Below are 25606 nucleotides of genomic sequence, written 5' to 3' on the forward strand. Positions count from 1 at the left end.
TTGTATCATTTCAGCTCTAATTCAATTAAACACCTTTATTTAGGAATATGCTATGAGTTGTGAGTACCTACAGGTCTCAACATTAGATGTTGACACAAGGGCCTCAAAATTGGCTAACTATGCAAATTTTGATTCTGAATTCTGAGCAGATCAAAAATTTACAAACTTGATCTTGAGTAATGGCGCACATCCCCGAATTTGCAATTAATTAATTAATCGGATTATCAAAGTAACCAAATGACTTGCATTGAATCTGAGACTTGTGTGTGGTTTTAAAGGTGCACCCTTGTAGCACTGATTCAGTTCCTACTACTACACCGACCCCCAATTTTTGCATAGTATCGCGAGAAGTTAACAAATCCCCCGCCCCCCCTCCCCTTTCTGAACGTGAAGACACTGAGCTCTGTGTGTGCGACGCTGCGTGGGGGTGTTCGCCTGATGTCATTTGGCAGAAAGGGAGGCTGAGCTAACGGTGGGCACACGAGTGGAAAGCATAACAATAACGTTACCGCTTTACCGTCCACATCGGGACTTAACGTCTATTTTGGATTTAAATACGCAGCGTTAAATACCGACTCCTCACCGTGGTCCAAAGAAGAAGACGAGGTAAAGCTAACGGTCTGAAAGTACCAGATGCTATTCCAGCGCAGAGGGAGAACTGGCTCGAATAAGCAAGAGAGGGTGATGGGTTCCCGTTTTCCTGACGGCTAGCTAACGTTAACGTTAGACCTTCGTTGGAAACACGGATACTGCGAAGTGAGGGGGACTTGCTTTGCTTCTTCTCCACCTCCGTCTATGTGACATTGTGCCTGAAATGCTAGCGCGGTCTCAGCCGTCGAGCAGCCTCTGGGCCGCAGCTCGGCACACCGAGCCCGAATCTGGGAAATAGCTAGCTTGCTTGCTGCAGCTGTACCAGATGCTGCTGTTGCGGCTGCTGCTGCTAAACGGATCCGAAGGACAACAAAAACAGTTCAGGGCCCCGGCGCTGAGTGAGCTATCGTTTTACCTTACTGGACTACAACGGGTATTTGCGATGTGATGCTTTTGTGCGTCGTTTTTGAGCCTTGTGTAGCTGGAGGCTCTTGCTTGCTTGACGCGAAGGAGCTAACGTTGCTGCAAAATGCACAGCAGAACCACAGCAGCAGGCTCCTGTTGAAGGGGGCGAGGTTTGACTGATAACAGATAACAACCCACCCTGAATCTCCTAACACTCGGTTCACATTTGGACTACGACCACCACATTTTTCCACGTCATTCACCGCTTCATAAGCTGGCGATATGGATAAACTAACGATCATTTCAGGGTGCCTGTTTCTGGCAGCAGATATCTTTGCAATAGCCAGCATTGCAAACCCAGACTGGATCAACACTGGTGAATCAGCAGGTAAATGAAGCAGGCCACAGCTGCCACTGAAAACTACCATTATGTTTGTTTTTTCACTGCCCCCCCACACCACATGACCATTTCCCATCCGATAATCTCCACAACAAAGATATGCTCCATTCATCTGCAGCAACATCTTTTGTCCTACACAGCAGTGTTTTCTGATTGATCAGCACCATGGACCTCTGCTGCGTCTAGGGTTAGTCTATATAAATGTCAGAAAATGGAGAAAAACGGCCATCATAATTCGGGAAAAACGGAACAGACTAAATCGTTAAAATAGTCCTTAGTTGCAGCCTTTATTTCTGTCCACCGACTAGTTGATTAAGCGGCTTATTATTTTAACACTAAAAGTAATGTTTAATCCTGTATTCCTCTTGTGACTTGACATTTAAAGTGATCAATCTAATCAGTGATCACTTGAGGAACCGAAGCAGGTGCTCATTTGTGGTGTCCCTGCTGATTTTGGAGAGAAGCACGTGCTGTTAGTCCTCTGCTTTATTTGTGTCGGTCCTGAAAACACACCAAGGCTATTGATAGACAGCTGCTCCTCTTTGTTCCCTCTGTAGGATGACAGATTAGTAACTGGGTCAGGGAGGGTCCATCATCCGCCAACACACACCTAGCAAATATAGGATGCAAATGAAATGAGGGCACCATCTACAATGCATGCCATTTGATTGTATTAGAGAGTTTACTACAGCCAAAAAGTGGGTAACCATACAGAAAGTAGAAACTTCGCTACATTTAAACTGGTGTGTGTGTGTGTGTGTTTGTGTGTTAGAGCAGGTTTCCTACTGCGTGTCAATCACTGCTCATGCACACACATTCGTTCTCCCTTGTGGGGGGAGGGGCTTAGGAGACCGTTTTGGGCTTTAACGGAAAGGGGGGAGGGACTGAGAAGTTGTCATATTAAAATCTTTTGGCTAAGTCCTGGATCTTCACAATCCTATCTACAGCACCTTTTAATGCCCGACAAGGTGTTCATTATCAGGAATTAATGGACGATGGGGAGGCCAGAACCATTAATTACCTGATAATGGACAGCTCAAAGACCATTAACCCGCTTAAACCATGGTCACTTGCTAAATATATTTTTTAAGACTATTCATTTATATATTTTTATGCATTTGCAATGAAAATCGAAAGTTTTTCAAACAATAAGTCTGTTTCCTTGGTAACACCGGAGGGTTTGACTAATACCTGGAACAAGCATTCCCATCCCATTAGGTTCTTATGCAATGAAAATGTTGGTCACTGCTCCAGTAAATAGGACAGACATTAGATAGGTCTTATCTAGATATTTCTAGTCCACTCAGCTCATAGAACCCTTTAGCTCAGACCGCTACCAACCAGACTTTAGCTAGCTAACGTTATTCTAGCAAGATCCAAAGTCAGTAATATTGTGTACGGTTGACAATCGGTAAATATAACTTCACAGTATGTTTACCAACAAGACAAGCTAGCTATCCAGCAATGCCATTGTCCCCAAATCAATATAAAGGCTTTAATGAACAAATGATAGGCCATGTTTACTGTCGGCCACAGCCTGAAGTAGTGAGTTGAAAAGAGAACGGGATGTGAGATGGTCGCTAAATGTGAAACAAAGGAAGTTCAGAGGGGAAGTGTAACTTGCATCTTGAAGCTTGTGTGTTAGCGCCATCCTGTGGTGGCACTGAAAGGACTACTCAGTGTAGTAAATAAGATTATCCGATTTTTTTTTTTTTTTTTTTTTTTCTCTCCATTTAATTTAAACGGGAAACACTCTATACCAATTTTTAATGAACACCTTGCAGCCAATCAGAATTGAGTGTTCACCCAGACCATGGTGTAATGTATGATAGTAAATTAATTTAGGTTTTTATTCTAGTCATTGTTCTGTAGTGTTCTTTAATCTAGGAAGGCAGTTAGTAAATTTTAAATAAATATTCACCTTGGACAGTAGGTTACAGTTTCTGTCCATCTTGGTAAGGCATCAGCAGCAACGTAGTCCTATAAAAGCCTCTTTACATTATTGAGTCAATGGAAAAATAAAAGCAGATTTTCATTATACAGCTGTACATTAAGTAGAAATGCATCATAATGTGCACCTTAAATGCCAATGTACAATAAGTTTTTTGTGACAGAGCTTTGAGTGTAAATAAAAGATTCTGGATTAGTCTTTATGGGTTGGGTGTGCGGTCTCAACCACACACATTTGTGGTTAGTTTTTGCTGTACCACTTTAACCTAAATATCAAATAATGATTTATAACACACTATAATGTAGTTGTAAGCAGATACAAGTTTTTATAAGTATTTGTCTTCTGTGGGCACCAATGAGTGGAGACTGGTGTATGAACTTATAATAAAAGACAAACTTTAGAGTAGTAGTATAGTAAAACACAGTTGCAGTATATAGCTGCTTACAACTTCATTATATAGTATTATAGTAATTATAAATGTTAAATGGGGACGTTAAAGTGAAGTCTGTTTAGGTTGTCTTCTTATTTTTACATTTCATAGTTTCTACTTTCTCCTCTTTGTCAGTACAGTCTTGCCTGTTTTGTTTAAGATGGTCTAGGCATATTAAATACAAATTTACAGTTTCTCTTTGGGGCTCTGTTACACTCTTTTGTTGGATTCTTGGGCCTCTATTAGAGCTGATGTCGCTACCGTAATTGGATTCATGAGAGCCACATTTTGTGCACTGATTGTGTTCAAGTTATATCGGAGTTAAACTATTTATCATGAGTTGTTTGCATTATTTTGTCTATCCCATTCAATAGACTAGTGTAGTGTTGGAAGTTTAGTTATTAATATGAAGTAAGAGCCCCTAGTGACTCCCCAGATTATATTATCTCCAGTCAGCTGACCTTTGGTTCCCAGCTCTGTTGTTGTTTTGTTTGTTAGGGTGGCTCAGCACTTGACAACGCTCCTATGTAGGACCTCAATGTGTCTTCTTTGTACTCAGTGTTGAGAAACAGACATGTTCTCCTGGGCAGTTAGCAGCAATAAAGCTGCCTTTGCTCATTAAGTGTGTGTGGCTTTTGCCTCCTGTTTTGGTCAAGTGATTTGATCAAAGCTTTTGGAGAACAAATCAAGAATACGTAAATAAACAAACATTTGAGGAAGGAGAAGTAGCACTACTGTAACACAACACAAAAGACAGAGTGTGTATATCTATGACACTGTCCTCACTTCAGTGTGATATCCTCAGGCAATACCAGCTGAAGTTGATTTCCTGTGCTGAGCTTCAAGACAAAGCCATTGTTGCTGTAGTGTCCGCCACAAACTGATTCTCGTGTGTGTGTGTGTGTGTGTGTGTGTGTGTGTGTGTGTGTGTGTGTGTGTGTGTGTGTGTGTGTGTGTGTGTGTGTGTGTGTGTGTGTGTGTGTGTGTGTGTGTGTGTGTGTGTGTGTGTGTGTGTGTGTGTGCGCTCACACACACACACACACACACACACACATGGGCGCTGCCAGGAATTTTGGGCCCCATGACAAAAAATCTAATTGGACCCCCTCTGCGCAGCTGTTGTCACCACATCTCTAGGACCTAACTGTCCCATCAAAAGCTTTACAGAACTCTAATTAAAGGCTTGCAACTGTCTTGCTGCTTGTAGTTTAATACTAGTACTAGCACAATATTTGCAAGCAGGGGTTAAATTGGAATTTGTTATGTGGGGGGGCTCTCCCTAGGGGGGTCCGGGGATATGCACCCCCGTGAAATTGTTTTTAAAAATAAACCGTTAAAGGGCACTTTCTGGAGAGGTTTTTGCAAAGAAATGGAGAAATCGAGTCTTACGTGATATGTGCAAAACTGCAAGGTTAAGAGCCTATATTTTGCATTGTTGTATCAACAGGTATTAGGGCATTTAGCATTTACATTAGCCTACTGTTAATCAGTCATCACTTGATTACACATTGTATTACCTTGTTATATCAGAAATGACCCATACAATGTGCCAATCATAATGTGCCACATGAAGAGACAGTGCAGCATATGACAATAGCAACAGCTGAGAAGATTTGGGTCTGTGGTGACCAGGGCCACCTCACACAAACTTCCTTCTCCCATTCTCTCTCTTTACTAACACACATGCACGCACGCACGCACGCACGCACGCGCACACACGGTACCGAGTGGGGCTCTCCAATGCTCGGAGGTGACCCGCTGGAGGAGATGCGACAGCGAGAACCGGTTCCACGGCTTGGTCAGCGACATGAACTCGTAGCGGCCGGTGGAGCTTCCGAGCACCAAACTTCCACCGCTGCGAACGGGGTTTTTAGCTTTAGGAGAAGGCATTCTATCTGTTAATCCTACCGACGTAGACACTTTGGCGTTATTGTTGACCCGCGGTGGTGAATTGTCTGCCGTTCTGGGCGGGTTGTTGCCGTGTTCTAATTCTCATCTCAGCTCCGCCGAGACAAAATAGACATGCCATTTCAAACATCTTTCATTTATTGTCAGAAATGTCATGTTTTCAAAAGCATCACTTTCATTAGGGCTGGGCGATAATGGCCTAAAAATAAAATCCCCGATTTAAAAAAATAAAAATTTGATTTAAGATTTAAATCGATTTTCTACTTAAAATCAATCTGCAGATGACAAAGAAATTGTTCAAAACAAGTTTTATTTTGTTTTGACTCATACACACACACATGGGGCATGTACCATTATGTGTATTCATGCCAATTTTGTGGAAATATAAATTGGTTTGAGTGTTTTCCCTACCAGTTTTGTTTTTTTTTTGGGGGGGGGGGGCTATATATTCAACAACAACAAAACTGATGTTTGAGATACAGTTGTTTTCACACATACAGGTAATTCACTTCTCGTTCCTCGCTAAAAGTTCAAATCATTTTAACGTTATTGCGCAACCTTGCCCCTATTTCCATCTGTTGCTGTAACGTACGTTAACATCCCATGGTCTCTTGAATGTAGCATACCTGTAGCAAGCTCCTTCGTAGCGATAAAAACAAACGTCGAAGCGGAGCTCCGTGCTACAGAGCGGCGATTGCAAGTTGTTTAAGCCGCTACTGACCTCCGTCACAGCTCGGTTGTATCAGCGGCATTTAGTAGATGCGTTGAGCCGCAACAGAGTTCCTCAACACCGCCTCTGGTACCCCACATGGTGCTCCTTCAGGTCAGCTGTAGCTGGTGGTTCAGTTATCCCAGAATAGGTGACTGTCAGCCGGGGACAGAGCACCGCGAGCTGCCGGTCATTTCGGCGGAGATTACGGATAAGTAAGTAATGAAACGACTGGTTAAGAAAATAATTAATGTTAGTCCCTGTCGCTGCCATGTTGTTTGTGTCTCACAACAGATCATTTTATTCCTTTCTTGGGAACAAACTTCCCACTCTCACCGGTAGCCATGTTGTCACTTGCTGTTGCTGTTTCGTGTGTGCTATGATGTTGTTGTTGTCGCTTGCCATACTGCTATGTGAAACTAACGTTACGGAAGCTCCGGGGAGCCAAAAATGCGCCATTACACAAAAACTCGATTTACTTATTTTTTTAAATCGCCCGCAACAAAAAATTTGAATTCATTAATTTAATCAATTTTTTGCCCAGGCCTAACTTTCATCATATTTTTTGTGACATATTTAGACTGCAAGCAGGCACATCCGGACACGAGTAGGCTTATGTGCTGGGGCTGAGCCCCGGCCCAATTTAACCCCTGCATGCAAGTCTAGTATGTAGTTCACTATTTGATGCAAGATTGCCATATACTAATAAATAACACTAACACTACAGAACATTGACCCAAATTACCTAGTTCTATATCACCACCAATTGATTACATACATTAGATACGGTGTGTGTGTGTGTGTGTGTGTGTGTGTGTGTGTGTGTGTGTGTGTGTGTGTGTGTGTGTGTGTGTGTGTGTGTGTGTGTGTGTGTGTGTGTGTGTGTGTGTGTGTGTGTGTGTGTGTGTGTGCGCAAGCTTCTCAAATAAATTGTCCTTCATGATGGGAATAATAAAGTCTGTATCTATAGATGTCATTCCATAATTCAATCTAAATGAACGTATCAAACTGGATTATTTTAATATTGTCTGTATCTTACATGCAGGCTCAGGTAAGCTACTCACTCTTTCCAACTGTCCAGCATCCAATACAGACAGTAGGTTGTTGTTGTTTTTTTATTTTATTTCATAATGATCATTATTTGATAAAATAATTGTTATTAATGTGTTTTTTTTTTTGTAATGGTAAAAAGAGCAAGAGAGACAGAGAAATCCCCACAGACTACCTGCAATGATGCCAACTGGCATGTCATTGAACACAGTGTTGCTCACCTTCTTCACTGGGACAGGGAGAGACACAGTTAGGGGGAGACTGGGGTGCTGCTGACTCATCTGTTGTTAAGTCTGCTAAAAGGGGTAGGGACAATGATTCAATATGAATATCTTGCTAAACGTTTCCCTGCACTGATTAAATGGTGATTAAATGTAGGCTAACACTAGTCTGTAGCTAGCTAGCTTATTTCACTAAGGACATTAAGCCAACAGGTTAATACCACTCACAGACTAGAGGCTACCCACCTTTCTTGGTGAAAAACTGGGTTACAGTTTGACACCCTTTCCTTTGTTTTTCCTCTCTTTTCTCTCTTTCCTTTTTTTCAAAACCAGATTTTGATATAACGTTACTTGGCAACATTGTGGTCACTGTAGTTCTGGCGCATCTACTGACTGCAACTAAACACCGTCGCTGAGTGCGCTGAGGCAGGACCAAACCATTTCATGCAGATACAGGGCGGTGGTCGGTCAATATGGATGTTTACTTTTTGGTCAATGGGGATATTTAACTTTTACTGCCAAAAACAAGTAAAACAAAGAGATCATTAATTGTATTATTATATTTGAAATATATATACTTGAATGATGATGGTTTAATAATTTTATTAGTTTTTACCTATTTTTTGGGGCCCCTGTCAGTCATGGGCCCTTGGAATTGTCCTAACTTTCCCCCTATACGGCGCCCCTGCACACACACACACACACACACACACACACACACACACACACACACACACACACACACACACACACACACACACACACACCCTTGAAACAAAAAATGCTAATTCACAGATTGGCCTTTCATCATGCCACATCCAAGATGATGTAGGTTTCATAGACAATCTTAAACCTTAAAGGCGACCTTTTCTCAAAATCAACAGTGGCAGTGATTTCCACCTGTTAATTTAGGTGGAACTCATTTTGAAAACTGCTGTTGATGGAGATCACAAGGTGAAAGTTGTGATCGACAGGAAAAATGCCACATTTGTTGGCTTATTGGGGAAAAACAAACATGCATATAATTTCATATATAGTTTCAAATAGGAAACAATATAAATGTACAAAATGCATGAAAAAGACTAAGATTTGTCAAAATTACAGTAAATAATCACTTGTGCACAGGAATGGCTTCTGTAATTATATAATTAAATACATATATAAAAATGAATGATGAAATGGAGGAATATTACATTTTATTATTTTAGTTATTCTTTTTCAAAGCACAAGGACACACAGTGTCCCTGATGCAAAGCAACTGAAACCAGGCCCAGCCAATGTCATCTAGTTGCAGAGTTTTAGAGTCAGCAGTTTAGACCTGCATTTCAGTCCAACCTGTGCCTCCAACAGGAAAGGACAAAAACAGCAGCGCTGGTTTAGAACTACAGATGTAAACATGACGACGTTTGAAAATTACTCTGTTTAATTAATACTAGGACTGTAACAGTTTGTGTATTCGTGCCGAACCGTCGTGGAACGGGGGTCACTGTTTGGTGCGCGCAGAATACACCGATGCAGATTGATTCGCGTGATGTGGAAATAAAGTTCACAAGCGTAAGTTTCGTCCAGAAGCTTTCCGCCGTAAGCCGTTCGTACAGTCAGGTGCTGGGGATTGCACAACAAGCTAATTAGCATGTGAGTCAGTCCCACTATGACGAGCGCGAATAAAATACCAGACCTGCCTGCCGGTTCAACATGCTAGCGCACATTCGACGGTATCACCCGGATGCGGCAATCACCGGGACAAGGAGAAAACAATGCAGATCCTAACTCCTTATCTCCGCTGCTTTCACGCTGCCTTTTAGACGCAAAAGCAGAACTGCTGTACCACTGTACCGAATTTGCACCAAACTGTGACTCCTAAACCAGGGTATGAACCGAATGGTGACTTCTGTTTACTGTTACACCCCTAAATCGCACACAGAAAACAGCAGCTTTAAAAGGAAAAAAATAGCTGTATCACTTACTGCCTGCAGGTGGCCCAAGTGTTTACTTTCATTGCATGCAGGTGATAGCATTCCAACTGCTGTCTGCTTATTTAGCTTTTATATAGGCGCTGCAGGTTGTATATTAGATAAGACTAGCTTTGTCATTTAGCACTTATGTTGAAAGAATGCAATACTCTCGTGGGCTGGTCTAACATGGTTTGTATCCAAGTTTTGGCCATACACAGCAGCTGTGCTCCAGTGCCCCAACAAGGCAAGTGGGTGCTTTAAAAGCCTCCAGCAGCAGTGGCAGAAGACGCAGCTGTTTGCTGCTTTAGCTTGCCTACTTGCTGCCCACCACAGTTCAGAGGCCTGTTTGACTCATCCCTCCAGAGCTTTGAAACAGCAGCACCCCCCCATATTCCACTAATGATAGCATCCTCATGCTGAAGATGAGCAGACTCGGACCTCATTTCCTCTCATTTGGACCGAGACATGGTGAGAGGAGTATTTTGATCGTAGTATGCACAAAGTTGACGGCAGGGTAAGAGAGCCCAATGGGGGCGTGGAAGTGAGTAGGGCCTCAAAATAAAGGATTTACCCATTAATTTCTGTATGTTAGAGACAGAGGGGCCATAAAAGATTTGTTCGTAAACTAAAGAGAGTCCATTTAGGCTGTTTCGAGCAGGCTCAAGGTATGGTCACAATGGCTCTGTGTCCCATTTACTTCAACTGAGTTCAAGCATTGTTTCTTTCTTCGGTGGACTTTTAGTCAGAGTTCACCTTTGATTAATTTTGACCCTGCGGATGTGCTCGATCAGCAGATAGACTGACACTGATTTGCTGTGTTTGGAAATGGTCATTATACTAGAGATGTGCCATCACCTTATCAAGAACAATATCACTACTAGACTGCAAACTGCAGCATCATTCTCCCAGACTGTTTGTGATCTTTCTGCCCAATATGTATTTATTACCCACAAGTGAACAGTGCCCTTACCTTTATACAGCCAGATGCTCCCTTCACTCCTTACTCTGACCTTTGCTCATCATGTTTGCTAGAGGGTGAAAATGGGCCATTGGTGCTTAGTTGTACTTTTTAATGTCTTCCCTCAGTTAAAGAAAAAATTAGACATTTTGGGAAATAGGCTTATTCGTTTTCTGTTACACGAAAAGATTGGCTTTGTATGGTTGTGTGTTTGCAAGTTAAGACAGAAGTGGAGTCTCCCATGTTAGAATGAAATATGTATCATGAACACAACTGCTTTTTGACCATAAGTCCAACTTTAACGAGAACTGTTTGTGTCTGTGTGTGCGCCTGCTTGTTGAGTTGTTTACCTGCGTCCGTGTACCATAGCGTGCCTGCCTGTTGTAAGGCAGGAATTACACAGAGAGCTAGTGAAACAGCAGGAGGCCAGAGGATCCAGGAGAAATGGTCATAAACCGGTGCCATTAACTGCAGCTTTCAAACTTTTGCTTAATGGTTTTCTGTTCGCAGCACAAGTTCCTGTTTTTGTTTTTTTTTACCTTGCTAGCCTCCCGTACTTTGATTTGCTCAAGGTTACTTTGTTACCGACTTCAGTAATAGGCTGTTGAGTAAGCCTGTGAGCTATTCATGTGCCATTTTTATGTTATGGTTTCTGCACAGCGAGAATTGAATTGCATTAGCAATAAGGTAAAAGTGAAGACAGAGAACATCCTTTTTCAGTTTTTCCTTGGTTGTAATGAAAGGTGTACCCTAACGACGCGTGTAGTCTAAAATGTAGGTTTGTATGCCTGTACCGGCAGATCTAAAGCCCTCAGTTCTTCAGCTCCATAGCTTACTTTAACATCTACAGCTCCCAAGGTTTTTTTAAAACCACTTGCATTGTGTGTGTGGGTTGTTACTAGAACAGCAGTACTTTCAATGGGCGTTTAAAAGGGGACAGGATTTCCTCTGGACCACCTGCAGAACGCACCACACCCCTGGAGCGACATGAACATTTTTCTCACACAGGCTTTGCTATTCTGTTCGTATTCAAGTGCGTTGGACTCAATAGGGTTATTAGCAGCATCATGTATTCATTGTGTAAATATACAAAGGGTTATAGCAGACAGGTTATAAAATGTCTGGATTTGGGTGCCAGACAGAACAAGTAATGCACTTGACCTTCTGAAATTCTAGCTCACATACTTATCTTATGCACACGTCCGCCCACCTGCTGAGCCCCTGTTGAACTTTTATGATGTCGCCTACACAGACTTGCCTTTTCAGTGAATTGGTTATTTTGTGGTTGTTAATGTTTCTTTTTTCAGATAATGCCTCAAACATGTAGAGTAAATAAAGTCCCTGCATTACTCTGAGAAGACATTGTGCCATTAAAGCTTCAATTCAGAATTAGCTTAGCCACATACCGTATATGTTTAACAGTTTTAAATAGATGGACAAAGTTTATTTAAAGGTTCCCTGGGGAGTTTTTGACCTCTTTTAGCGCTATGGAGTTATCCATGTGTGGGTCCCCATTTTGTTCATCTCGTGCACTCACACGAGGATGCACATGCCAATGGCCTGATCAACAGATGGTGGTAATGAGCCACCATATGCAGCAAAAGCAGGAAAAAAGAAGACCGCTAGCAAAAATAAATTAAAATATTGCCTTTGAATCTGTTTTTAAAGTGTGGGGTTTATTAATTATGACTGTGACATTTATAGCTAGTGCCATTTTAAGACTGAAAACAGTGTTGCGTTAAAGAAACGCAAGGAGCTGCGTTTGTCAGGGAGTGTTGCTTCAGGTACCTTTGTGACAAAGACATGCAATCCCGGAATGTCAGTTTGATTAAAACATCAACGATTTTAAAGGATTATCAACGACCAGAACACGCTACAACCGTTTGTGTCTTTTGCTGTTAACTTGTAAAGAAGAAAATGTGTTTAACCTCTGTTGAGACAATTGCCAGGTAAACTGCAGAATTCTCTCATTCATGTTACAACGTAATTACCCGGGAATGTGTGCTTGTACCAATTTGATTGGCCAGTGCAGCGCTCGCTGCAGGATGTCGCTGCAAAAACCTAGTTTTATCTGCCTTGTGGCTTCATTGAAATGAAGAAGGGTGCTGCATTTTTCATGCAGTGCTGTTGTGTCTCTTTACACAGTATAACAATGCCCTATAATCTGTCTACAAATACAAAGTGTCCAATGTAGCATGGGGTGTAGGACTGCTCATCTGCCATCCCAAAAGACCACTATACGTCATCCAAGTGTAATAAAACCCCTCTAATTTTTCAAATGAACACCTCACATCCCCCACAGCCTCTCGCTTTATAGTCCGCCTTTCTTTGCCCGAGACCTTTGATCAGCAGAGGCCTGAGTGATGCGATGCTGTTCTGCTTACTCAGGTAGAAATTCCCCTTGAGGACCTGCTCTAATTGAATGGCGTCCCTCCACAGTGGCTGCACCACTGGCGCATGTTCCTGCTCGGAGTACTGGCCTTCACACTCGAGCTTTAGCAGAGCTCTGCTCATGACTCATAGTGAGACATGAGTCCATTTGACTCCTTGTCTGATCAATGATGGATGGGTAGAGTAGAACATCAGTGTGCATACTTAGATATTCAAAGATCCTAGCCAAAGACTAGAAATGAAGGAAGGCGAAGGTTATTGTCAAGTGTAGAAGGCTTTGACCTATATTTACAGAGATACTGGGTCTCAAAAGCTGCTGAAAATTTGTCTTAATATCATTGTCATACTTGCGTTGGATGGATTCAGTAACTGACATGATTGATTTAGGCCTCACTATCTCTTCTTGAGTGTGAAAGCCCACGGAAAAAATATTGGCCGCCATAATTGAGCCCACCAGTGTGGAGAGAGCAGACCCCCCAGCTCCTCGCTAGCACTGAATTGTTGACTAATTAAAGGAGGTTCTCTCTTCTCTCCTCCTTCACTTGTTTCTCTTTCTCACTTGACGTCAGCTGAGCTGCTACACTTTTGTCTCCCCTCCTCCGAATTAGTTTTACTGTTCAGTACAAGACACTTAATTTTCATTCTTGTAGTTTTTTCACCCACAGTTTTTATTCAGGCCTTGAGGCATACGGTCACCCTCAAATATCTAGTCTAAGAAATTTGCATCACATGCGCAAATTGCGCAAATGGCCTCTGTGTAGGAAGTTTGCGTTCAGTGGGTCTCGGGCTGTTTGAGTGCCTCTACATGTTTTTGACGTTTCAAAGCCACTTATCTTGTGTTTTAGGTGTCGATGATTTGGCTGTTCCCTTCTGCACCATGTTATCATTAGTTTTGGGACATTTTAGAATGAATTTCCTGAGCATGCCGTATGCAGTCACTGATGCTGATATGTTTTGTTTATGACCACAAGGGGGTTACCATAAGGAGGTCACTGCAGGGGGGGCGGGGGGCACAACATTATTGTTTGATAATATTTTTTCAAAATAAAATTGTCTGACAATTAGGGCTGTCAGCATTAACGCGTTAATTGCGATACGATTAAGGGCCGAGCATAACGCTTACATTTTTTTTGAATCTCATTAATCACATGCCGCCATTCATTAATTTATTTTCACTTCACTCTGCTTCGCGTCTTGCCTAACAGGCTACTATTTTGACCCTTTGCCGCACTTTGCCATACTTCCTCATAATGCATCCTGCTGCTGCAGGAATAGCAACGCGGATTTCGGTGCCTCATTCCGGTGCCACTGATATGCCTGCGCTTCTCTCTGATGCTCTGAAACAGATGGTAGAGGCAACAGAAACATCGCTGCACGTGACGCTAGTTAACACGACAGCAGCTAATGTTAGCCTAAACGCTAAACGTTGTAAAGTTTGTCTGTATTTCACTGTAGAGGATTCCGACACCGGGATGTAACAATCTGCAGCTACCGTTGGCCTTGACCAACTGCCACTTTGCTCGTTTGAAAGCCATGATGTCTCTCTCTCTCATGGGTTGGCCAAATTCTCTGGGCGGGCAAAGCAGAGAAAGGGGAGGTAATCTTGCTCCTTATGACCTCATAAGGAGCAAGATTCCAGATCGGCCCATCTGAGCTTTCATTTTCTCAAAGACAGAGCAGGATACCCAGGGCTCGGTTTACACCTATCACCATTTCTAGCCACTGGGGGATCATAGGCAGGCTGGGGGAACTCATATTAATGTTAAAAAAAACTCATAAAGTGAAATTTTCATGCCATGGGACCTTTTTAAACTTGATTTTTCAAAATCGGTTAAGGCACTGGTACCGTTTTTAAAAATACCGCTTTAGCACCGGTATCCAAACCAAACAATACCCTACCCTAATATTGACTCTAGATTTAAATGTGTGACTAGATTCACACATTTTCCTTTTGTTTACAGTAAATAAATAAATAATAAACATACAAATCTTAAAATCAAGTTCATAAAGTAACTTTCTTTGCGTTCATTTGATTCCCAATCAATATACACTGGTAAGAATTGCTTTCCATTGTTAATATGTACTTAAAACAGTTCTGAAATGCGAAATAATAGAATTTTAATCATGCGATTAATCGGGATTAACTATAGAAATTCAGCAATTAATTAATTAAAAATAATAATAATAATCGTTCGACAGCCCTACTGAAAATATAAATTAACATGAATCCAACTTATTAGCAAAGATAACTCTGCAATTTGTGAAAAGAAAAATACATTGAGGATAGGCTTACTGGCCTAAAGGTAAGTTAGCCACTACTGTAGCCATCCACAGATACAGTTAGGCTTAAGGATTAACTGTGCAATTCATTTTTATAGAATATATGTAGCAGGGGGTCCGTTATTTGCATTTTGTTTGCTGTGCTGTATTAAATTCTGCTTGATGATTCCCAACTCCTGTGTTACATGTTACGGACCAGTTCTGGGGCTACCAAGTTGTGAGGAATCAAATGATTGTGCAAAAAAAAGTTGTACATTAGGCTATTTTAGCAGTAATTACATTGAACTTGCCATGGTCTGATCTTTGCTTAGCTACTCAATTTGTGCATGCTGTTATCCTATTTTTCAGAGAATTCATGAGAGCTCAACAGTTTCTTCACAGGAGGTAGAGGAAATAAAAGGCCTAATGTGTGTTAAAATATTCAAAGTGCAAAAAAGGGTTGAGACCCCCTGTCATAGATCACCTGGTAAACCCAATATTCAGTGTTTTTGTGTGCTTGTTGAATGACGAATTAAAGTGAAAACCTCCTCAACAACCTCTATCTGCAGGTGCCCTTACAGTCGGTCTAGTCCGACAATGTCAGACCATCCACGGAAGAGACCGGACCTGTATTCCACCTCGGCTGCCCCCAGAGTGGGTCACTACACTTTTCTTCATCATCATGGGCATCATCTCCCTCACAGTCACCTGTGGACTGCTCGTGGCATCGCACTGGCGCCGAGAAGCCACCAAATACGCCCGATGGATCGCCTTTACTGGCAGTAAGTTAACCAGACAATGACATTCACGCTGAATGAAATTGTTTTGCTTTACTGGACTTGCCATCAGCACAATTCTCCCTGGAGCTATCTCACCTTCTTCTCTGTCTCACTTCATCTGTCCTGACATAACCTATAGAAAGTCACCTTTGCAACATTAGTATTCTCATGGACATAGTCTCTTTAGGGAAGGAAATAATAAAAGGAGAAGTGATGAGGTTGAATCCTCACACAAAATTCATACTTTACACGTGACGTCACAACTACTGGCTGGCGGGAAAGAACATCATTCTATAACGTATATTTGTTGTGTGAATTGAGTGAATTTGCTCAAGAATCAATTTGTTGGCTGAAAGCCTAATGTGAAATTTAACACAGGTGTCAGCAAAAGACTGGTTAAAACGACACCGATAAGAAGAGGCATTGCAAAAATGTTTACAAATATACATCGTAACGCTGGCGGCACAGATTATGCAGACGCAGACCACTACGATTGACTGACACACACACACACATACACACGACACACACACATTGTTAAAATCATACGCTGGACGCTTTATTAGTCTTTCCACATGGGTTTAGTTAATGATCGGGCTATAATAAGACCACGTCTGTTATTTAATCGCAACAACCGGGACAATTTCATAGTGGTTGGCGTCCCAACACCGCTTTTGTCGGGACTCCAGACTGTCCCGGTCAAACCGGGACGTCTGGTCACCCTACATGATACATAGCCTAGTGTTGGCAGAAGGTTTAAAAAAATAAACTACTTATCAAGCTGTCATTCGCCGGCAGGCAGGGTGTACGTATTCAGATGAAGACTTCATCACACGACTGAACAGATTAGCAAACGTTAGCGGGTAGTTAGCTAGCTAGCTAACTAACTAACTAACTAGTAACACTCACCTTTGCTTTGATTATGAAGATATTCCTGTTTTTCACCTCTCATACGACAGCGTTGTTAACCCATCCACTCTTGAAAAAAAGATAGCTATCTGTACTTTTGTAGGCTTTCATTTTTTGTGCGGTGTAAAGTGACGGATTCTGTATAAGATAGATGTAAATATCTCCAAACTCCAAGTCTGGTAGAGACTTTGCCAGCTTCAAAGCAATGAAAACATCAGCGGGTGCTGTGTATGGATCACAAGTTCCGAGTGACATATGGTATGAATAGTTGATTGATTGTAGTATTGGAAATCTGCAAGGCTGCAATTCCCGTGACTGGCAACTGTTCAGCGCCATTCTATCGGCGTTTCTTGCCCGCCAGGTATCCATGGTAATGATGTCACTGCAAAGTATGAATTGGCCCTGTTATGCACTGCTAATTTAGATGTATAGATAAGTGTCATCAAAAGCATCCAAGGCTATATACAGAAGTGTGTGTGTGTGTGTGTGTGTGTGTGTGTGTGTGTGTGTGTGTGTGTGTGTGTGTGTGTGTGTGTGTGTGTGTGTGTGTGTGTGTGTGTGTGTGTGTGTGTGTGTGTGTGTGTGTGTGTGTGTGTGTGTGTGTGTGTGTGTGTGTGTGTGTGTGTGTGTGTGTGTGTGTGCATTCATGAGTTTTTTTTTTCCTGCATGCTTAACGACTCCTCTTGCTCCCTGAAGCTGATCTATTGAGTAATGCAGCTCCTCTGATACCAGAGTGGGTGGCTTATGTGCCACAGCATTTCTCTAGTGTTTTCTCTCCCTCTTTGCCTTGAACATCGCCACTCTTAATTTTTTTTTTTTAGATGCACTTCCAGCACTCGATAATAACCCATCATCCATCTCGTGCACCGTGGCTGGGCTGGTTTCGTAAGGCTGTGTGGGAGGGCGGAGTTTGATTGGGCTGTTAAGGGAATAGATGGCGTAAAGCACACTTGTACAGATGGAGCAGTGGCCTGTGAAGTCACAATGCTCTGTATTATTGTTTGTAAGCAGGGTGCATTTTTCAGGACACTGGGTTTTTTGTTCTGCAGATTTGAACAAACACCCTGTGCTTTCCTCAAGTTTTTTTGCCTGCCAGGCCAAATGCAGATTTGTTATTAGGTTTTGTTTCCTAATTCCTGATGAATCACCACTTTCTCCACAAACGTGTCTGTCTGTCCGGTAAGCACAAATCTGTGTTGGCTAAATTGGATGGTGTTGACTCATTGTTAACCATCACACTTGAAGGAAAGGAAGGCAGTTGCCATGGAAACAGTGATAATTTGTCACCCTTGCTTAGCTTCTGTTGGCCATAGTAGACGAGAGGTAAATTGTTGTTATTCTTTTTAATGATGATTATCACTTTAAATCCCAGAATAAGGTTTGTTGGCTTGGTTTGTTGTAAGAGAAGGATAAATCATCACTTTATTCTGTTTTAAGACCACCATTAGCTGACACTGTAGAGACTGATGGTCTTCCTGGGATCCTCTTGAGCCTGGTTGAAGTGTAGGATGAAAAGGCAAAATTAGAAATTGAAATTAGCTGTTTTGTTTCAAAACCTCTCTGCTGATGGCCGAGTAGGGGAGAAGTTAAGTGAGGAAATGGGTGGGAGCTTAAATGAGAAGGCAAGTTGAGTGAAAAAAAAAATGTTTGTACAGGTAAAGAGCCAATGTAAAGACGCAAATGGACGTGGAGGGACGAAGAATAAAGTGAAGTTGGTTGTAAGGAGACGGGGGTGGTGCATTCAGGGCAACCAGGTGTTGAAGGTTGAGAGAAGGTGGGCAGTCTGTAGTGCAACTGGGTCCAGGCCTCCGGCACCTGAATGGACAGCTTTGTATGACCTGCACAGACCCGCCTCTGTGTCGCCACACACACACACACACACACACACACACACACACACACACACACACACACACACACACACAAAAAACACAACACACACACACACACACACACACACACACACACACATACCAGCAGTGTTTCCCCAAGGTGTGAGGGTCATCTGTGGGAGTGGGGTAATAATAAATATGCAAGAATATGCAGTTTACTATAACATAAGACAAAGAAAAGCAGCAAATCCTTTGAGGAACTGGAACTAGAGGATGTTGAACACTTTTGCATGAAAAAGGTCAAACGATGAATCAATTATCCAATGTGACATCATGACTTTGGTGAAAACCTACACGCCACTTTCCTAAAGCCAAGAGGCGTGTTATCTGTCAGCTGTCCGCGTGTATGTCTACGTTGTATACAGCTGACTGTAGTCTGCAACGTCTTTCTAAAGCCACGTTGCGTGTGGGGGTTGGGTTGAAAAGAAAAAACGGTTTGGATTAGGAAAAGAACGGGGTTGGGATTAGGAAAAGAACAAACATGGAAAGGAAACATCACACGAGGGACGCGATCCCCGCTCTCCTGGGTGAAAGTCCTGTGTTTTACCCATCTGCCACCCCAACCAACCTCCTTAAGCAGATTTTCGGCCTTTCATACAGCGTCAATTCACACGCAATCGCAAGGTAATGTAAGTCAATGGAGGCCAAACGGCGTTGATAAACATGCGAAATAGCGAGTATGCGTCTTTATAATAGCGAGTACATACATACATACGCCACTTCATGAGATCAGTCTGAATTATCTAAATTGATGCAAGTTAATTTTCTGTTGATTTAACTAAATGAATAATAGACTCATTGTTACAGGTCTATTATTTAAGTGCAGAGGTAACGTCTGTACTAGACATTAATGTTTATAAGTCATTAGTTAATCCGCTAAGATACTTTCACCAGCAGCAGGCGAACAAGTGTGCCATCAGTGCCAAATGACAGACGTAAATGTTAGCTTGTGTGTGCTTTCTGACGCAAGTTTACCTGACATTGTTCATTTATGCTCGCTGGCAGACTGGAGATGTTTGACCAGTTAGTGTATGTATGTATGAATGTATGAATGAATGAATGAATGAATGACCTGGAAAAGGCATCCCTCAGGTACTGAACATCTCTGCTAATTGGAAAGAAAGGGTGAAAGCTAAAAATGGCTTCATGTGCTGTCAAATGGATTACACACTGTTGAGGTAACCAAAATAATTTCACTCAGCCTCAGTTAACTTTAAAGAGCTGTCATATCTAGTATTGAAATACTTGATGGTTAAACTTTAGAGTTTATGTAGCACACACAGTAGCATATAACGGGTCACATTTCCCCACCCCCACCATTCTAAGACATCATTCCAGGAAGAAATGTTGATCCGACTGTGCTCTTTGAATGCAATAATAGTTATTTTTAAGTACATGAAGCCATTCCACAAGTTCTGCACAGCCATTGATCTATGTTTGACAAAAGTCTCAGTTTGCTTGGCTGTTTTAACGTCACTGTGTGTTACAGAAGTGTACTGAGAGCCAGACCAAAAGCTTCAGGAATATATACTAATAACATATTTAAAGGAAATGGAAAAAGGGAGCTCTTCTAATTAGTGACAACTTTGCTATCCGATCACAGACACCTACTTTCTGGACAGTATGATAAGTCGTGACTTCACCCCTGACCTCTGCTTTGCTTTGCAGTTGTAAACATGCTGTGCAGAACATCACAACATGCTCACTGTTTATTAGAGGGTTAATTTTCCTCTGAAGTTTTTGTCATGCACATGCGTATTTGGAAAAAGCCAATTTAAAAAAAATCTGGTTAAAGGGGAACTCCGCGGATTTTACACATCAAAGTGTGTTTTCATGTGCTGGGGAGTAGAGTCAGTTTTTAGGGGGTTAATGGTTGGAGTTAAAAGAAGCCTCTAGCCAATCTTCATCTCAGCTTGCTAGCATAGCCTGCTCTATCGATTTCAATCATCTGTCCATTGTGAATCTGACATGTAATAGGAGTGCATTGCTAAATCAGAGGACTACTCTTTTAAATTAGGTTTCTCTAATGCAGTGGTCTTCAACATTTTTTAGGCCAAGGACCCCTTAGCTGAAAGAGAGACAGAACAGTGACCCCCTACTACATAGCCCATATTGTATACAATTGAGTTTCTTATTATACTGGGCCAGATTTGTACATCATATTTTAATATTAAACATACATTAAACATACAAGCTCAAATATATCTGAGAATGGCTGCCCTTACCTTGATTAGTAAAGCCTATCATCAATGTTGTGTAAATGAAATGTTAGTTTTTTTTTTACACGAAAATGCTTATTTGCCTTTCTTTTCTTGCATTTGTTTTCTTTTCTTGCATTTGTTTTAAAGGGCCAAATAATAATTTGTCACCCCCTGCAGTGACTCTGAGGACCCCTTACGGGTCGGACCCCTTGTTGAAGACCTTTGCTCTAATCCCATACCATTCTTGACAAAATCAGGTGCAGAAAGCTGACTATAAGCCGGTTTACTAAATTGCATAAATAAACACTGAGTGAGACAGTTTAGCTGAAACTTGTGAATTGTAGTGTCAGTGTTTGACCAGTGTAGACAGAAAGTCTATGAAATGTGTTTTATAAACTTCTCTAAGGGGGATAAAATACAAAAAAAGATGAAAGCTGGTTGATTGCTGTTGCTGATGGAGCTTCCTTCAGCTCTACTGACGTTCTTCTCTCCGAAAAAAATCAATTAACTAAATTTGTTTCAGTGGGCCACAGTTCAAACAAAAACAACCTAGATGCACAGTAGGTTTGTAATCATGCGTCTGACGAAAGGTTTCTATCAGTAAATTGAAGCTCTTATGTAACATCTAGTGGCAGCTGTAGGAAACTACAACAACATCAGCATATGTGTTGCTTCCTGCAGTCTTTCATGTTTGTCTTGACTTTAATGTAGGATTTAACTTGTAGCACGTCAACGGCTGGATGTTGCTGTTTAGAAAGCCTGAAATCCGATCACTGATTTGCGCCTTTAAGCACATAGAGAAATTTAAACAGTGTTAATCAGCCTGAGTTTGTTCTAAAGAGCTTATTTATGGTTCATGGAGAAACATTTACTGAAACTAATGCTGCATTCAAGTGGTGTCAGAAATACAGTAAATCTGTGGTGAGCTCAAGGATAATACTTGATTATGATACAATTTTACCCACAAATAATTGCCTAAAGCCACACAAAAGCATGACTTTACTAACTTCAAGACTGACATTAAATCAATCATCTTTTTAGAGATTTGCCAGAACATTTGACTGTGGACGAATGCTGCCGACAGGCAATATCAGAAGTATTGTAATTGAAAGGTAGAAATACAAACAACCCAACAGAATGGCAAACGTAACATGTAAAGAGTGAATTCTTTTGAGTTTTCAGTACTTATGCTATCGTAACTTGGTTTCATCCATAGCCATATGTTTTTGCCAGAGCTTCACGTTTCGTCCTGCTGTGATTACAGACGTGTCTGAACTAACCACCGACTCGACACCGTTACCCCTAAAAGGTCGAAGGGCTTATGGAAAATGGTGTTCGTTAAAGGTTGCTAAAAAACAATATGAAATAAACAAATAACACAAACAAAACCTACCATGATTTTCTTGACATATGAAGTGATCCACACGGCATACTGTTGCATGGAATGCTGTGTTCCATGGCCGTGTTTTTAGTTCTTACTTCTGGAAGAGAAGTCTCTATACGCGACAGTTCCAACTGTCACGTATAGAGACTTCTTCTCCATTCCATCTGCCAGTGCTGGTAGAAAGCGCTTAAGCGCTGATAACCCTGATCTTGGTGTAAAATGTGGGGTTTCCCCAATTGCTGGTGTGGTGATTATAAACTGGGCAACTCCGATGTGTTTCTTGATATTCTGTTAATGTATATTTGTCAGAATAATGTGCTATCTACGACATGTAACATATCTTTTAATGTTAAAACCCAAAGGTTAAATGCCATTTAACAGAAACATTTTGTGTCACAGTGCGTTTTGACTGAGTCTCTCATCTTCCTAAAAAGCACAAGGGTCTGCTTTGTGTAATTGCTTTCTCAAAGCTATTTGAGAGGCACTATTGGAGGTCGCTAATGAACTTTCTAAAATCTAATTCAGTTTGAGCAGCCTATGCTTCCTGCTCAAGTGGAGTGAGTTCATGCTTAATTTTCTGCACCTTGTGTGGAGAACAAAGGCTAAAAACGATGACTGAAGTCGGACCTTCTTTTGCGTCCCATCTTTTATTTCTTTTGCAGTAGGAGGTGTCTGTACAGAATCATAGGATATTTTATGTTTAAGTGTACAGTAGGCTAACATTTTCTCTCTCACTCCTTCCTTCCAGTGATCCTGTTCTGCATGGCGGCGCTCATCTTTCCCATAGGCTTCTATATTAACGAGGTGGGAGGCCAGCCGTACAAGCTGCCCAACAACACAGTGGTCGGCTCCTCGTACGTGCTGTTTGTCCTCTCCATCTTCTTCACCATAGTGGGACTTCTGTTTGCAGGCAAAGTTTGCCTCCCAGGCTGAGGACTCGACCATGCTCGCCTCTGGACCGACACAAGAGGCTCTGAAAATGTTACGGGATCTACACAAACACACAATGACTGAAAATCAAAAACAACAAACTCTGAACAGAAGCCTGAAACAGGGAAGTCTTTGATTATGTGTCAAGGGGCCGCAGCACCGCAGAGTACCTAACGACTAAAAAAAAAAAAAATGACAACGAACAAAACACTAAAAGGAGGGGGCATGGGCACAAAGGGGTGAGAAAACGGACAGCCGAGGTTGTCGCAGCACCGTGCCACTGTTGATTTTAAATATGGCTGTCTCGGTTGTTGTTCTGTTGGAAAAGGGTGCTTAATCTGCTGCTGTCAAGGCAACTGCGGCCACAATGCTTGCGCACATTTTTTGAGGACCACTTCAGCCTTCTCCTTGACTTGACCCCCGGCCGCCGTCAGCACACATCTGCACCGTCACGACTGCTCCTGTTGCTATTTTTGGCTTCTCTTAGCTATTTCAGTCGTGTGCTTTTCTGTTGTTGTACATTTTGTTTTCTTTTTTGTTTTTTGTTTTTTTTTCTCCTTCCAACCCACGCAGCCTTTTCGCTGAAGTAGCTTGAGTGTAATCGAGGTTCACTTAACCGAATCCTTGAGGGCAACTTGAGGGTTTTCTGCCAGCTTGGCTTTAGGGCAGTGTATATTTTTGCCTGTCACTTCACAAGGCCCCAGGTGTGTGGCAGGGGAGAGCAGCTGTGAGCACAGCTGTGCGGGCCAGCTCACGGGCTGCTGTGGACGAGAGGAAGGTGCAGGTGTGCCGCTCTCCAACCAGCTGCAGATCAGGAGCAGGTAGCAACGAGGGGTGACCTCCCTGGGCAGCAGAACAGGAAGTCAAGTACTATAAAGGAGAATGCCACTCAATGTAAGACCTTGCATTATGCCATTTAATTGCTAAGCTAAACCCATGACACTGATACACATCTTTTGCCAATAACTACAAGACTGAATTTAGAGAATAATCATCTAAACATTAACACACCTCTTGTATTTGTAGTACTAATTATGTTCAGTACAGCCACAAGCACAGTGGCCTTTTTTAAAGTATTTTTCAAAGGTGTTACATCACTGTGGTGTTACATTTTCGAGGAGTTGAGAATAACCCATTTATCACTTACTATAGCAGACAGTATTGACTTTTTAGTAGAAGCTCAAGTTACATTAAGGTGTGAAAATAGCATGTGAATGCTAATAATCGGTGGTATTCTCCTTTAATGTTGGACGGGAAAGAAACGAGCCAGGGGATGTTTTTGTCTTGCTTTGTAAAAAAAGTGGAGGCACAGGGACTGCAGGTCAGGTCCATGCATGGGGCTGTGCCTCAGTGTGCTGCTTTTGAGGCCTGTGAGTGCAACACACACACACACACACACACACAAATCTCTACTATCTCAGAAATTAGTTGGGTTTATACATAAATATTAAAAGTCCATTTACAATTTAACTTAACACAACCATCCCTCAACTAAATTGCACATATGCGTACAGAAATAAACACATACTGTATAAGCTTGTACTTTACATGTTTACACTCATAACAATTTGGGTAGCATACAACCTACTGACACTAAGATAGTGTGTGTGTGTGTGTGTGTGTGTGTGTGTGTGTGTGTGTGTGTGTGTGTGTGTGTGTGTGTGTGTGTGTGTGTGTGTGTGTGTGTGTGTGTGTGTGTGTGTGTGTGTGTGTGTGTGTGTGTGTGTGTGTGTGTGTGTGTGTGTGTGTGTGTGTGTGTGTGTGTTCGTTCAATCATGGAGCGCTGTCGCGAAGTCTTACAGTTTTGCTTTGTATTTCTGTTTCCTGCTCTCAGCTCTTCTTCCTCGGTCTGATGTATACTGCTAACTCTACACTCTGCAGTCAGTGCCCTCCCTGTCTTGGTTGGTTCAGTATTGTGCCATGACCTGTTTTTGTTTAACAATGTACAGACACACAAAAGGCAGGATTTCTGTATTAGGAAGCACTGTGCGTTCAACAGTATAGGTAACAGAAATAGAAGCACCACAAATGTATAAAAAAAAAAAAAAAAAAGAGAGAACTTCTTACCTCATTGTTTTTGTTTCTGCTATTATTTTCTAATGGTGGCAATGTGTGCCCTCTAATTTGTCTCTTGCCTTGATCGGATGTCTTCACATAAAGCCTATGATCATAGGAAATTATTTATCACTGAATAAAAAGGAAAAATGTGTGTGTGACTCTGACACAGTCTTTATGGTTTATTATTCTTATATAAGGGGATGTGAAGTGTGAATCTAACAAATA

The 25606-nt window shown here is 41.8% G+C and overlaps 1 protein-coding gene across 1 annotated transcript; it reads left to right on the forward strand.

Annotated features, from left to right (window-relative positions):
* Positions 1 to 398: 398 nt before the first annotated feature.
* Positions 399 to 25545, forward strand: mosmoa (modulator of smoothened a). Its single transcript, XM_039824239.1, has 3 exons — positions 399 to 1384; positions 15798 to 16010; positions 23142 to 25545. Exons 1-3 carry the CDS (start codon positions 1279 to 1281, stop codon positions 23324 to 23326), a joined length of 504 nt encoding a protein of 167 aa, XP_039680173.1. The 5' UTR covers positions 399 to 1278; the 3' UTR covers positions 23327 to 25545.
* The last annotated feature ends 61 nt before the right edge of the window (positions 25546 to 25606 follow it).

The sequence above is a fragment of the Perca fluviatilis genome, chromosome 15, assembly GCF_010015445.1.
Source record: "Perca fluviatilis chromosome 15, GENO_Pfluv_1.0, whole genome shotgun sequence".
In the NCBI taxonomy this organism is placed as follows: Eukaryota; Metazoa; Chordata; class Actinopteri; order Perciformes; family Percidae; genus Perca; species Perca fluviatilis.

Bases quoted from the DNA above. Each gene is read 5' to 3' on its own strand.
- mosmoa (XM_039824239.1), top strand. From the start codon at position 1,279: ATGGATAAACTAACGATCATTTCAGGGTGCCTGTTTCTGGCAGCAGAT. The intron at 1,385-15,797 runs GTAAATGAAGCA...CTCTATCTGCAG, and splicing joins CAACACTGGTGAATCAGCAG to GTGCCCTTACAGTCGGTCTA. The intron at 16,011-23,141 runs GTAAGTTAACCA...CCTTCCTTCCAG, and splicing joins ATGGATCGCCTTTACTGGCA to TGATCCTGTTCTGCATGGCG.